Genomic DNA, 13,234 nt, shown 5'->3' with positions numbered 1-13,234 from the left:
TACATTTCTGACACATTCAGCAAATACTGTCATGTTTTCATTCACCTTCTGGACGGTTAAGGTTGCAATTCATTGGTCCAAGTTCTGCAGGGATCAAAATTAAATGAAGTACTGTTTCAATCCTCAAAACTTTATGAATGTAATCAATGGTATGTCATAAAGGATATACTTCACTCAGAAAGATTTGATGGGAGTATTGTAACTCAAATGTGTGTAGCTGGAAGCTGTGGAAAAGTTTACTACATTTCTACTTTTTATAATTAAAGTACATAAAAATTTCAGGAATACATGGTAAGCTCAGTTTCAAGTACATTGACTTTGAATGAACCTAACATATTCAGGTAAAAATACCTAGCAAGCATTGAATCTATAAATTTGAAGATGAGGAGACAAACAGAAAATATGTAGGTATTGAAGTATTGTGTAGCTGTGGTTTATCCAGGAGAGTAGGTGGCATTTCCCAGAAAGAATGTGTACCAGGAAAGTCCAAAATACAGAGGAAAAAACACTGTAGGACAACTGGGGAGGTATCTAGAAACAAAAGAGAAAAACTTGCTTTACCCTTCACATCAAAGTGTTTTTCAACTGGACCAAAATTTTAAATCTAACAAAGTCAAAGCATTAAAGGTTTAAGAAACTTGTGACTTTAAAAAAGAAACTTTGGTTATAAGTCTATAAAATATCATGTCAAGAATAAAAGAGAAAACAAAATTAATGACTTTGGTTACGTGAACACATAAAATTTCTGTATAGTGAAATCCAAAAGATGATCAACGAACTGAGGAAAATGTCATTATATTATTTCTCAATAATCACAGTACCAAAGTTTAAAAATTTTAATAATCTTCATTGTCAGGGAATAGGTAATTGCATTCTTACTGTTACACAAAAGGTAATACAAATGGATAGAAATGTCAGAGAGACAATTTATGTTGTCCACTGGAATTTGAAATGTATATACAAACTCTGCCCTAATAATTTCACTAAGAGTTTACCCCACTCTTAGTGAAATTAAGAAATTAGTGAAATTAATTACTTAAAAAGTATGAAAAAATGCATACATGGGAATATTTGTTATAGCATTACTTGTAAATCTCAAAACAGCCTAAATTTCCAATAATGAAAAATGAGTTAAATAAACTGGTGCCTCCAAATAATGAAATGTTATGTAGACATTAAAAAGAATGGGGCTTTATATGTGCTGATACAGAAACTTTCCGTAAGAGTGAAAAATAACTACCTGCATTTAAAATATGGCCTTATTGCTATAAGAGTTTAGCAGGTAGACTACACATACACCTGTACTGTAAATAAAACACTTTATAGGAGGGAGCGTAAGAAACAGACTAGTGGTTACCTCTGGAGCAGGAGCTTAGTATCAAATTTTTGTTCATGCCTTTTGAAATAGTTTGAATTTTTGTGACGCTGTATCTCTACAAGTTTTTTAAAAAGTAATTGTGTTGAAAAGTAAACACGGGTCCAATGAGTTAAATTTATCTTTACTCTGTTGACTAACATTAATGAATTTAATTTTCTAATAAGAAGTTATTCTAAGGAATCCTGGAGTAAACTCACACACACAGACACATACACATATACACACACATGCCATGAAAGTACTTTGTAATGTCAAGCAAGAATTCTGTTTTTATATGTTATTCTACATGCTACAAATAGAGGGCTCTTAACACCAATATCAACAATTCTAACTCATGATAGGTTGGGCTTAGAGAAGCTAGTTTCTTATTTCTGTTTCAAACCTATGAACTTCATCTACTGACGGTGAGTCTTTTATCTGCCGCAGGACTTTTGCTTATTCAGCAGGTTCTGGTGGTCGACCAGGGGCGACCAAAGTAATGGTAGTTGTAACCGATGGAGAATCACACGATGGCTCGATGTTGAAGTCTGTGATTGAGCAATGCAACAATGACAACATTCTGAGATTTGGCATAGCTGTAAGTGGCTTTTCTTTGTACTGCCTTGCGGTTGATGGATATATGTTCCTTGATGGCATTATTTTTCAAGCCTGCACTTTCTCACTGACTGTTATTTTATTATAAAAAGTTTTTTTTCTGCCTCTACTTCATACTCATCTTCAGTCAACTAAATAAATGGTTGTAGGAATGTTGCTTGATTTGCTCCTCCAGGGAGTGTGTGATGTTCAGAAATAGACCAGAATGTGCGGAGAGGAAAATGTGGTGTGGAGGGAATGATCTTTTCTCCTCTTCTATTATTTTCTAGGTTCTTGGCTACTTAAACAGAAATGCCCTCGATACTAAAAATTTAATAAAAGAAATCAAAGCAATTGCTAGTATTCCCACAGAAAAGTTCTTTTTCAATGTGGCTGATGAAGCAGCTCTACTGGAAAAGGCTGGGACATTAGGAGAACGCATTTTCAGCATCGAAGGTAAAAGAGCACCTTCCAAGAATTCTCTTCCAAAAATTTTCTTTCAGTGTTTGTTATTTCATCCTGACATCTTAGGCCTGTTAATGATAACTTGTGTAGCCTGTATAGAAGGAACTCCTACAGATCAGTAAGAAAAAACAGAGAAAATAATTTATAAAAAAAGAAAAGACAAATGGCCAGTAAACATAAGAAAATATTCTCTATTTCAGTTATTGCTTGTATTGTTCTTGTGTTATTTTGTAAATGGATGGGTGTTTGTTAATATATTTTTGTTCTTTTATTTTTAAAATGAAATAAAAAAATAAAGATATAAATTCAAACACTATTATGTTTTGTCTAGAAGATGGCACACTGCAATATTTAAATTTAGATTTCTTAGAGGCAAAAAAGTCCATACATAGTTGATAAGATGAGGAATTGTTATAACTTTTAGGGGACAATTTAGCAATATCATAGTCATAGTTTCATCTTCTATACTATGTTACATAATTTCTGAAGCTTTTGAATTTGTTTATAATAAGTATATATGCTTTTAAGATTATAAAAATATCATGAAAATTTTTAATTTTTCAGTTTTGAGGAAATATTTATTGGGCCTAAAGTACTTTACTTATGTGGCTTTGAAAGTCTAGTAAGTGTAGAAACATTGCATTTCCAGGAGGTCAACAGATGGAGGATTGGAACATAGTTTAAAGTGGGTAAAAAGTCTTGCATGACACAAATTCTGGCTCCAGATGATAAATACAACTAATTGTAAGCAAGGAAAAAGGTATTTTATTGAGCACCTACCCATCAAGTACTACTTAGAAGGGGATTGCCTAAATTAGAAAAGCTAATTACGATAGTCAAATCTTGATCTTCTCCTTATCCACTGAAATTTCCAAACACATTTATTTCTTACATATATAATGCTACTTTGAAGTTGTTTAAATTCTTATCAAAATGTAATTTTCTCTGAGCCAATACAAGATTATTAAGCTATCTGTGCTTGTAATCCTGTTTGTTTATAGTGGCATGACTAGAACAACTACATGTAACCTGAAAGCTAACTAGAAATGATTTTGTACATTATCTGCTGTGGTAGTATTTTGAGAAACACTGTGCTAGTTTATTAAAAATTGCCTCTATTCATCCTGTGCAAATTACTACATCTTCTAAACAAGAGTATGTTATGTAGTACAGTTTCTCCTTTATTACTGCATCAGTCTAGGGTTTAGTTTCCTTTTTGTGAGCATTAATGAAGCATAAATTTTGATTGCAATCAAAATACTTGGAAAATGAATGGGTACTAATTGAATTTTACAGTGTTAGACACAGAGACAAGCACATGTGTAAAACTAGGACAGACTTAGTAAATAACTGGTAAAATTCCTGCTGAACCCTGAATCTTGGTTCTCCATGGCTAACGCAAATATCTCTGAGCATAAGCCTCACTATGAATCAACTGCCTAAAATTTAGATTTGTGTCTCTAATTGTGTCTGAGATATTTGTGTGTTTAGTGGTACCACATTTGAAAGATCAAAATTCACTTAGTTGCTTGACTAGTAATGCTCAATTAAAAATAAAACCGTGACTTCCATTTTCACCTTAACCTCATATCCTTCTTTGGTTGAGAATTTTTTAGTATTAGGAATTTCATGAGTATCCCATTAAATACATTAATGCCCAACTCATATTAAAGCTAACGTTGAATACTACCTTGCAAGTTTTGTGGATTTCTATAGTCTGTTAGAACACTTCCTTAGTGAATTTCTCTTCCCGGAATCCTCTGCTATATATTTTTGGGTGGACATTAGCACACTATATGTGTGGGTGCATGTGTATGTGTGTAGCTGTCTGCCTGTGTTTGAACACTCGAGTTGAAATTGCTGATAATAATACACATCCTGAAACTGTATTTTCCAGGTACTGTTCAAGGAGGAGAGAATATACAGTTGGAAATGTCGCAAGTAGGATTCAGTGCAGATTACTCTCCTCAAAACGTGTGTATATCAGATCATTTTAAGCCATATTATTCTTTTGGCACTTCCAGATGCAGTAGCTTATATGTAAAGTTGGAAAAACAGTCACCTGGTAACAACAGTTCTGGTTCATAGAACTCACAGTCTGTGGGCTTCTTTGTGCTGCTGATTTACCACCTAAAACACCAAGGGTAACAATGTCTTCCCTTCCCTATTTCAAAGGGATTTTCTATGGGGGAAAAAAGATAATATACATGAAATACTTTGCACCCTCCAGGGCACAGGCACTATATTAATTTTCAGTCTGATGCCTGCAGGAATTTCCTTTGAATCAATTAGCTACTGGAAACATTTGTCAAAAACACAAACTCTGGGGGGGGCTGGGGATTTAGCTCAGCGGCAAAGCGCCTGCCTGGCAAGCGCAAGGTCGTGAGTTCTGTTCCCGGTACTGGAAAAAAAAAAAAAAAAAATACAAACTCTCATCATCGCTGACACTGTTACCTTCTGAGTGGCCATATTATCATTTTCTAAGAAAGAGACAAAACAGTTGAAAAACTAAGTATTTTGGGAAAATGTGAGGTGGAATTGGAGTACATCACTGTCTTCTTAGCTCTGAGAAGTTCATTCTTCTTTGTCAGAAACATCCCCCTCCAAGTCACTGATTCTCATTTTCCCCAGGGTAGGGATGGGGTAGTGGGAAGGGTAAGGAGGTGTGAGACCCTGAGAAATATTAAGGGAACAATATGAACTCAGGTGCAGATCAAGGACCAAGAAGAGCTTATTCTCTGTCTCACATAAAAGGTGCTAATTTTTTCTGGATCAACAGTCCTTAGAGATGCTCATAAAAGTTATGACTCTTTCAGATAGAAAAAGTCTAAATGAATCTATGTTCAGAGGATGTCACATAAAATTCTAGGAGGTGTTCTATATTCCCTAGAATCCACACATGATCCTCCATCCAGAGTCCCTGATTTTATTATGCTCATTTGCATAATTTGTTAGTCTCTCATCCCCAGAATGGGGCATATCATTTCCCTATTTACTACTTTTAATCCAAAATCATATCTACGTTTTCTAATATCTAAGCTCAAAAACTCAAAAATAACATCCTCCCTGCTCTCAGATATCTCTGACTAGTCAGATCTGCTTTGAGGCAATACAAAGTAGGCTGGTTTCTTTGACCATCGACTTAGGAAAATCCTTTTCCTATTTTTCTTCCAGTAGATGTACTGCTACAGTGGAGGAGCCTTTTGTAGTTGCAGTATTGTTAAATAGATAGGATATCAAAATAGGTGCCAGAGGAACATTTGAGATGAACTCGAGAGAGGAAGTTGAAAATACAGTAGGTCAGACTGGGGCCTGTCACAACCTGCCTGGGACAGCAGCCGCCGGGCCCTCACTGCTCTGAGTCAGCATTTCCTATTACTCAAGCGTGTCACATATCCACTGCAGTGCTTCTAATGAAATGTGCAACTAGGGGTTTCACTTTTGACTCCTTTCTATAAGCTTCGAAGGGCTCCAAACTTACAAATGTGTGAGTTTGAATGGAAATTCGAAGATAGCTCTGTAATTGCTGCTCTTTATAAAGATTTATCTATATTATATGTTAGAGCAAGTACAACCCAAGGTAATATAGCCAAGGGTAAGGCTTGTTTTCCAGTACAAATTTATTAAAACAATTCTGAGCTATATCACCATACAAGTATTTATGTTTTACTTCATTGATGCTTATTTTCCTTAAATATAGACAATTTACTTCATTGTTTTGCCTATACTTCTTTTTTGTACATTGAAAGTGATTCATGTTATAATCTTCATTTTTCAATTATTTTAGGGTGTTCTGATGTTAGGTGCAGTGGGCGCTTTTGACTGGAGTGGGACCATTGTCCAGGAGACTTCCCACGGACACTCAATCTTTCCTAAGGAAGCCTTCAACCAAATTCTGCAAGACAGAAATCACAGTTCATACTTAGGTGAGGCAGAGGAGTGTTTGGCTCAGCAAACTAAAGTTTCCTTCCTTTAAACCAGCTCATTGTTGAATCTCAGGGTCAATTCAGCAAAACTTCCTGGCTGCCATCTAATGTACGTATTTAGTGTTCATATCCAAGGTGCTTCTTTGCCAACAAGCTTCTGCTCATAGCTACTTAGTGAAGCACTGTGTTTACACACCAATCTCATTCAGCTGCTCAGTTGGTTGTAATTCCTAGAGTATGGTGGTGTTTCTCAACAATGGAACTATTTTTTTTAAATCAGTACACTAAGCTGTAATCTTACATTATTTTAGAGTTGCTAGTATTTTTGTTTCTCTTATAAAGAGCCACAGATTTGGAGCACCTTTTGTGGGGCAGTTCCGGAGTTGGTTATTCTACCTACATAAACTTTGAAATCCTACCACAACTCCTACAACAAGAGGAGGAGTTGTAGTTGCTTAAAGTTGTACTTGCTTAAAGTTAAACAATCTACTAAGTACAAAATGCACAATTCAAAGGGGCTGGGGATTTAGCTCAGCGGCAAAAGCGCCTGCCTGGCAAGCGCAAGGTCGTGAGTTCGGTTCCTGGTACCGGAGGAAAACCCAAAAAAAAAAAAAAAAAAAAATGCACAATTCAAGTCTGAGACTGTGAATCAGCATCTAGGGCTGGCTGCATAGATGAATTTCGGCCTATACTGGGCATTGCTAGAAGTGAAAGGGCAGGAGCAGTTCACTGTAGAAACAGGCACACACACCATCAGTGGTACACTCAGGAGCACTGGGAACTGTGCATCGTACCTAACACAGAAGGACCTCTGATCAGTTCACTAACTTTGCAGATATAATCTGTCTGAGATAGTCAGTCGCACTAACTCTGTGACTCCTCCTTTAGGTTACTCTGTGGCTGCAATTTCTACTGAAAAAAGTGTCCACTTTGTTGCTGGTGCTCCTCGGGCAAATTATACTGGCCAGATAATTCTATACAGTCTTGATGAGCATGGCAATGTCGTGATTATTCAGACTCACAGAGGGGATCAGGTACGTACCACTGATTAGCAGGTAAAACTCATTTTATGGACAGTTGGAGCAGGTGGTAAGTTGGTTGGGTAAAAATGGAAGCTAACATTTATTGAATGCTTCCTCTGTGTTTGACTTTCTACTCTGAATTTATGTGGACAAGTATATCTTAAGTGTCAAAACTGTACAATTTTCTGACAGGTTGTAGAGAGTTTAGCTGGCTTTTTTTGATCACACAGCTGTACTGGAGTTGAGCTGTCATTACAACCCAATTCTATCTGGCCTCAAATCCTTTGCTGTTTGCTTACATCTCCATCCATATTTTTGTCTGCCCAGAGTATATTTTTGGTCTTTATGTAGTCTTGATGGCAGAGACCTAACTACTGCTTTGTAAGCAAGTCCGTGCTAGGACCCAAGGATCTGGAGGAGACATAATAAGAAGGAAAGTGTATAACACCATAAAAATGAAGTGCCTAGATCTGGGCCTGTGAATGTGTACTGTTCCCTTTGATGTTTGTAAAAGTCAAACAATTCTTTTACCCGCCCCTTTCCATTTATATGTGGCCATTTGGTCAGACCCTATGATGAATCCTAGTGTGGCCCATTGTAGCCAATATCAGTGTTTAACAGGTAAAACTAATTTCATTTTTTGCCAAAGCAATGGTTCCTGTTTCCTCTCTAAGCAGTTCTTACCCATGGGCTTTGTACCTGTTTAAACCAAGCACCCATGATCCCTGGCAACCAATAGAAATTGGTTTCCTTCTGTGAGAAGGAAAAATTAACTACAGATTTCTGTTCTCTGGGATTAAATTTGACCCTTTGTTGCTCTGAATTTTCTAGAGTAAAATCTGAGCTCTTGTCTTCCTTGGTCAACAACTAGTTATGGCTGTGTACTTTTTCCTACTGTTTAATATTTTAAAGAATGTATTTATTTTGAGAAAACACATGGCTGTGTATCAATTTCTAAATCCTTAAGAAGCATTCACATGGGCACAAATCAAACATTGGTGAATAGGATGAGCATTCATATTCCCACTCTCTTCACTGTACCTGCATCTCTTCCTCCCACCCTAATCTATCTGGCAACTACTTACCTATCCAGACCATGCCACGGACATATCACTCATTCTTCCCCATTTCTCTCCATATAGAAACTCCTTGTCTTCCTTAAGATGCAATTCAAATGCTACTTTGTCTTTCCGAGCATCATGACTCCCCTCTACTCTGCTCACTCAGCATTAGGGATTGGTCTGCGTTACAGTATATTTTACCACAAAATACAGCAATTTGTTTCCCCTGCCTCTGCTTCTCCTGCCTTTCTCTACAACATGCCTCACATTTCGGGTTTCCTTCATTAATGTGGTCTTTGGCCCACCAGTCTCAGAAGTACCTGGAATGCTTATTTTAAAATGCTTTTCTTCAGGATCACATGCTAGGCGTTTCATTAGAGTCTCTAGAGGTGGGTTTCTGAAATCTGTATTCCAAAGCCATTTTCTTAGTTATTCTTATGCACAGTAAGGTTTAAGCACCAAGCATTAGACAGTGGAGGGAAAGGATTGTGTTGCTGGTATTTATGTTCCTAATGTTAATATACTTTACTGCTTCAGATTGGCTCCTATTTTGGTAGTGTGTTGTGTTCAGTGGATGTGGATAAAGACACCATCACAGATGTCCTCTTGGTGGGTGCGCCAACATATATGAATGACCTCAAGAAAGAGGAGGGAAGAGTCTACCTGTTCACTGTGGCAAAGGTAAAAAAAAAAAAAAACTAATATTTTAATACGTGTTTGTATGATAAAAGTTAATTTGCATTTGAGAGAATTAATTTGAACAATTAATTTGCATGTTTAGTACAGTTTATGTTTCATCAGTTTGAGGAGGTCATTATTAAGTTCTGATTTTAAAAATCACAGTAAAAGGCATAATGAGGTTTAATGTATACTGTATTACTATTTTCCATGAGAGGTTTTTGAATACATATTCTCTTATATAAATAAAATCATTATAAATACACATCACTTTTTGAAATACACATATATGCACATATAAACCTTGCACACTTTCCAAGTACCACAATTTTAAAAATAAAAAGATAATAACCCCAGATGCTTTTTACATTAGTTGGTCATGAAATTCCATTACTTAGTGTAACTAGGCATATATCCAACTCTTGGAATTTCTAATTGTTACATATAAAACTTAGCCCACCCTGTCATAGAAAAGCACAACTTTTCCAACTTGTAGACTAAATTTTATAGATCTGTGTAGACAAGCATAGTAAAATTGGAAAACCTAATTAAAGGCCCTGATTGAGATAGAAAATTAGATAACTAGAAAGGGAAAAAGAGAGAGTGACGGTAACATTTAGTAAAGATTATGGTCATTTTGCTTGTGATATTTGTCATATTACATTTTTAACATTAATGTAAAATTAACCTTTTAGTAGAGGCAATTAAAACAATTTTAATTATACATATAAACAGTATTTAATTGCATAAGGGCAGAGCATCTCTACTTACTTGAAAAATTAATAAATCTCTGGTTTTTTATGTTTTTTGCATGTCAAATATTCCAAGCTGTCATTAATTATTGGAGATGAAAATATCCCTCAATACTTTATCAAAATCAAGACCAAATTAATTTCCCTGAAGTTGTAAGAGAAGAGAAAAAATTAACACTGAGCCAGCTTCATTGTTGAAAGCATGGCTTTCTTGTGAAGTCACGAAATATTTCCAGACTGATTACAAAATCTGAAGGAAAAACTGTGTATCTTAACAGAAAATATCTTTTCCTTTGGGCAGGATTATTTAGTGTTTCTTTTAATAGATTATTAATAATCTCATTTTCCACTTCCTATTCCATTACAATTATGCCTCTACCAGTAATTTTTAAGGAAAATAGAAATTATCATGTTTTATTTTAGTGTGTGTGCCTAACTTAATTTCATTCAAGATACCACATTTTTATCAGAGGATTTTCAAAACAAAGGTTTGGAAACAGGTGAAAATACTAGGGAAAATGGAGTAGAAGCCTTCATGTAAGTTACTCTGCTATAGAGAAGGAAATTACCTCCTTTCACCTTGGCTTATGAGCAGATTTCCTGTGACCTTACTCACTGAAATTTGTACTTGTAATTCCCATTATGAACAGAGGACTTTTAATTCTATGTTTAAAACTCTGTCCACCTTTACCAGTTTGAAATGATTTGGACACCAATTACTCTGAATTTTAGTTGCTGTCTATGAATTGATCGGTTTGTCTTCATTATCCTTTTTTCCCGCTTTGAAGGGCATTCTGAATCAGCACCAATTTCTTGAAGGCCCTAATGGGATTGAAAATGCTCGCTTTGGCTCAGCGATTGCGGCTCTTTCGGACATCAACATGGATGGCTATAACGATGTGATCGTCGGTTCACCTTTAGAGAATCAGAACTCCGGAGCTGTGTACATTTACAATGGTGAACAAGGCACCATTCGCACGAAGTATTCTCAGGTGATCGATGAGCTACACAATATATTTTCATGTGAACATCATCTTGTTCAAGCTAGAGAGTATCATGTATACCATAGAATCCATCCCACTTATTTTATAAGCTTCATTCATTCACTCAGAAAATATTTAGTGAGTCTTTATTATGTTCCAAGAACGGTGGATGTTATGAAGCGTAGGAAAGACAAAATTTTGCTCTTCATGGGCCCTATATTCTAACAGAAGAAACGAAAAAGGGGAAAAAGATAGATAAATAAGATAAAGTGTTCCCACTATAGATCCCATTTGTAGTAATAAATGCTAAGGAATAAAAACAAGAAAATAAAATTAAGATGGAGAATAACATTTCAAGGACGAGAAGTATCAGGTGATTGGCTAAGAAACCTTGCTGAATAGGCCCGAAGACAGAAAGCTAGTGCAGCAGTCCAAACTGGGAATTGGCATCGCCTCCTTCCCATCCACTCACCTTTTCACGGTTTTGTGTTGTGATTTTGAATTAAAGAGTCATACTGTTTTCCTGCTGGAAACATGGCTGCAAAAGTGATACAGAGATCAGATAAGATGTGACTTTGAGAAATCAATGGAGTGTTGTGAAAGATAAAGAGAACCTGGAAAATGATATATACAGAATATAATGAAGCAATATAGAGGTTGCCATTATTCTAGTTCAGCCACTGGGCATTATAATTTCATATCAAACTTGCTTTTTCAGAAAATCTTGGGCTCTGATACAGCCTTCAGGAGTCAGCTCCAGTTCTTTGGGAGATCTTTAGATGGCTATGGGGATTTAAATGGGGATTCCATCACTGATGTGTCCATTGGTGCTTTTGGACAAGTGGTTCAACTCTGGTAAGTCAATTAAGGCCAGACACAAGCTAACTAGCCAAAAATGACTAGCTATGCTGCTATTTAAAAATGACACATGAATTATAAAACATCATAGGGAATGTATGTATCATAGTTTATGTAAAGGAAGAAATATGGTTTTTTCTGGGGATGGGAATATATATATATATAAAATTATAGAGAGAGTGAAGAGAAACTGGATTCTAATATTGATTCAAATGATATATATATATATATACACACACACACAAGTATTAGAATCCAGTTTTTCTTCTCTATATGGTGAAGTAAATAACACATAGAAAAGACAAACCCTTGAAATGATATCCTGATATTTCTGAATTTTATATTCTTATAAACATCCTTACCTTACAACAAAGAAGCTTTATAAAGGTACAATGAAAGTACTGAACATTCAGATTACACAAGTGAAACTTCATATGTGGCAGAAAGGTGTATTTTAAAATTATTAATCAGAAACAAGAAGCCGTAATTTAGGGTTATCTGACTTCTCATTGACCTCTGTAGGAGACAGAGAATGAAGGGGGAAGAAGGGAGTCAAAGGCTGTGTGATTCAAGTTCAAAAGTTTGTGCACAGACTGATGAGGGAATGGAATTAGAACCAAGTTGATTTTTCAGCTAAGAGTCAACATTCATTTGTTCATCTGTGCTAAAAATGTGCTTTAAATATCCAAATGTATCAAAACCAGAAAAACATTATTTATTGGTGTTTTGTGATTTCTGAGTTTAGTTGTGCTATTTACATACCTCAGTCATGTTTTTAATGAGTAAAATGCATTATTTTCATTGCAGAATGAAACTACTATGTTATGTGGGAAAAACAAAATTCAGGAATAATATTTAAGGCTATGAAAAACAAGAAAATGTATTTGCTGAATAAAATTAGTTAAAATCATATAAGACTTGCATGCCAAGAATAAATGCAAAGTGTGATATAACTATGTGGCTTATTTTTAAATGATTTAATGAAAAAGTCATGCCTCTCAGTGGACATTTTGGTAGGCAACATATGTGGTAGATTACATTTATGAAATGACACTCTTTTTTAATATAGTCAGTAATGGCCAAACTTCTCTTTTGAATTTAAGACTTTTTTAAAAACTTTAAGACACGTGAAGTCAAGTCAATGTTCTGAGATGATTTGCTCCAGTCAGGTTAATAATGTTTTGTGAGTACATTCCTATAAGGTGCTTAGGCTGGTTTTACTGGGTAATACCCTAAGAATAATATTTTAAATAAAGGTACAGAATATGTAAATCAGTGACATCTCTCGGAATAAATACTTAGTCTCTCAAAAAGAGTGCCTTAAATAAAATGTTCACTAAAGCATTTTAGATCTTACAAATTTGAGGACATTTTGCATGTGTTATTAAATATCTTAGGAGGCCTTCTAAGGAGGGCTGATGGATACATAATAACTATTGAAATAATTTTTCAGTTGACTGGAGTCCTTCAGGTGGTCCCTGAAATTAAAAGGAAATGTTTTCTGTATCTCCTTGTGGTACTTTTCAAAATAATGAACG

At 35.4% G+C, this 13,234-nt stretch overlaps 1 protein-coding gene across 1 annotated transcript in view; it reads left to right on the top strand.

The window, feature by feature from the left end:
- Itga2 (integrin, alpha 2 (CD49B, alpha 2 subunit of VLA-2 receptor)) overlaps positions 1-13,234 on the top strand; it is a 112,476-nt gene that overhangs the window by 70,145 nt on the left and 29,097 nt on the right. Inside the window, exons 8-15 of the mRNA XM_005392725.2 lie at positions 1,805-1,955; positions 2,242-2,407; positions 4,314-4,390; positions 6,204-6,342; positions 7,231-7,376; positions 8,963-9,106; positions 10,644-10,847; positions 11,557-11,693. Of these exons, the coding sequence (XP_005392782.1) occupies positions 1,805-1,955; positions 2,242-2,407; positions 4,314-4,390; positions 6,204-6,342; positions 7,231-7,376; positions 8,963-9,106; positions 10,644-10,847; positions 11,557-11,693 (1,164 nt within the window). The remainder of the gene's footprint in view (positions 1-1,804; positions 1,956-2,241; positions 2,408-4,313; positions 4,391-6,203; positions 6,343-7,230; positions 7,377-8,962; positions 9,107-10,643; positions 10,848-11,556; positions 11,694-13,234) is intronic.

The sequence above is a fragment of the Chinchilla lanigera genome, unplaced genomic scaffold, assembly GCF_000276665.1.
Source record: "Chinchilla lanigera isolate Chin_1 unplaced genomic scaffold, ChiLan1.0 scaffold00045, whole genome shotgun sequence".
NCBI classification, from domain to species: domain Eukaryota; kingdom Metazoa; phylum Chordata; class Mammalia; order Rodentia; family Chinchillidae; genus Chinchilla; species Chinchilla lanigera.
Note: the sequence above shows the minus strand (reverse complement) of the source record. Positions and strands in the feature narration are given on the sequence as shown.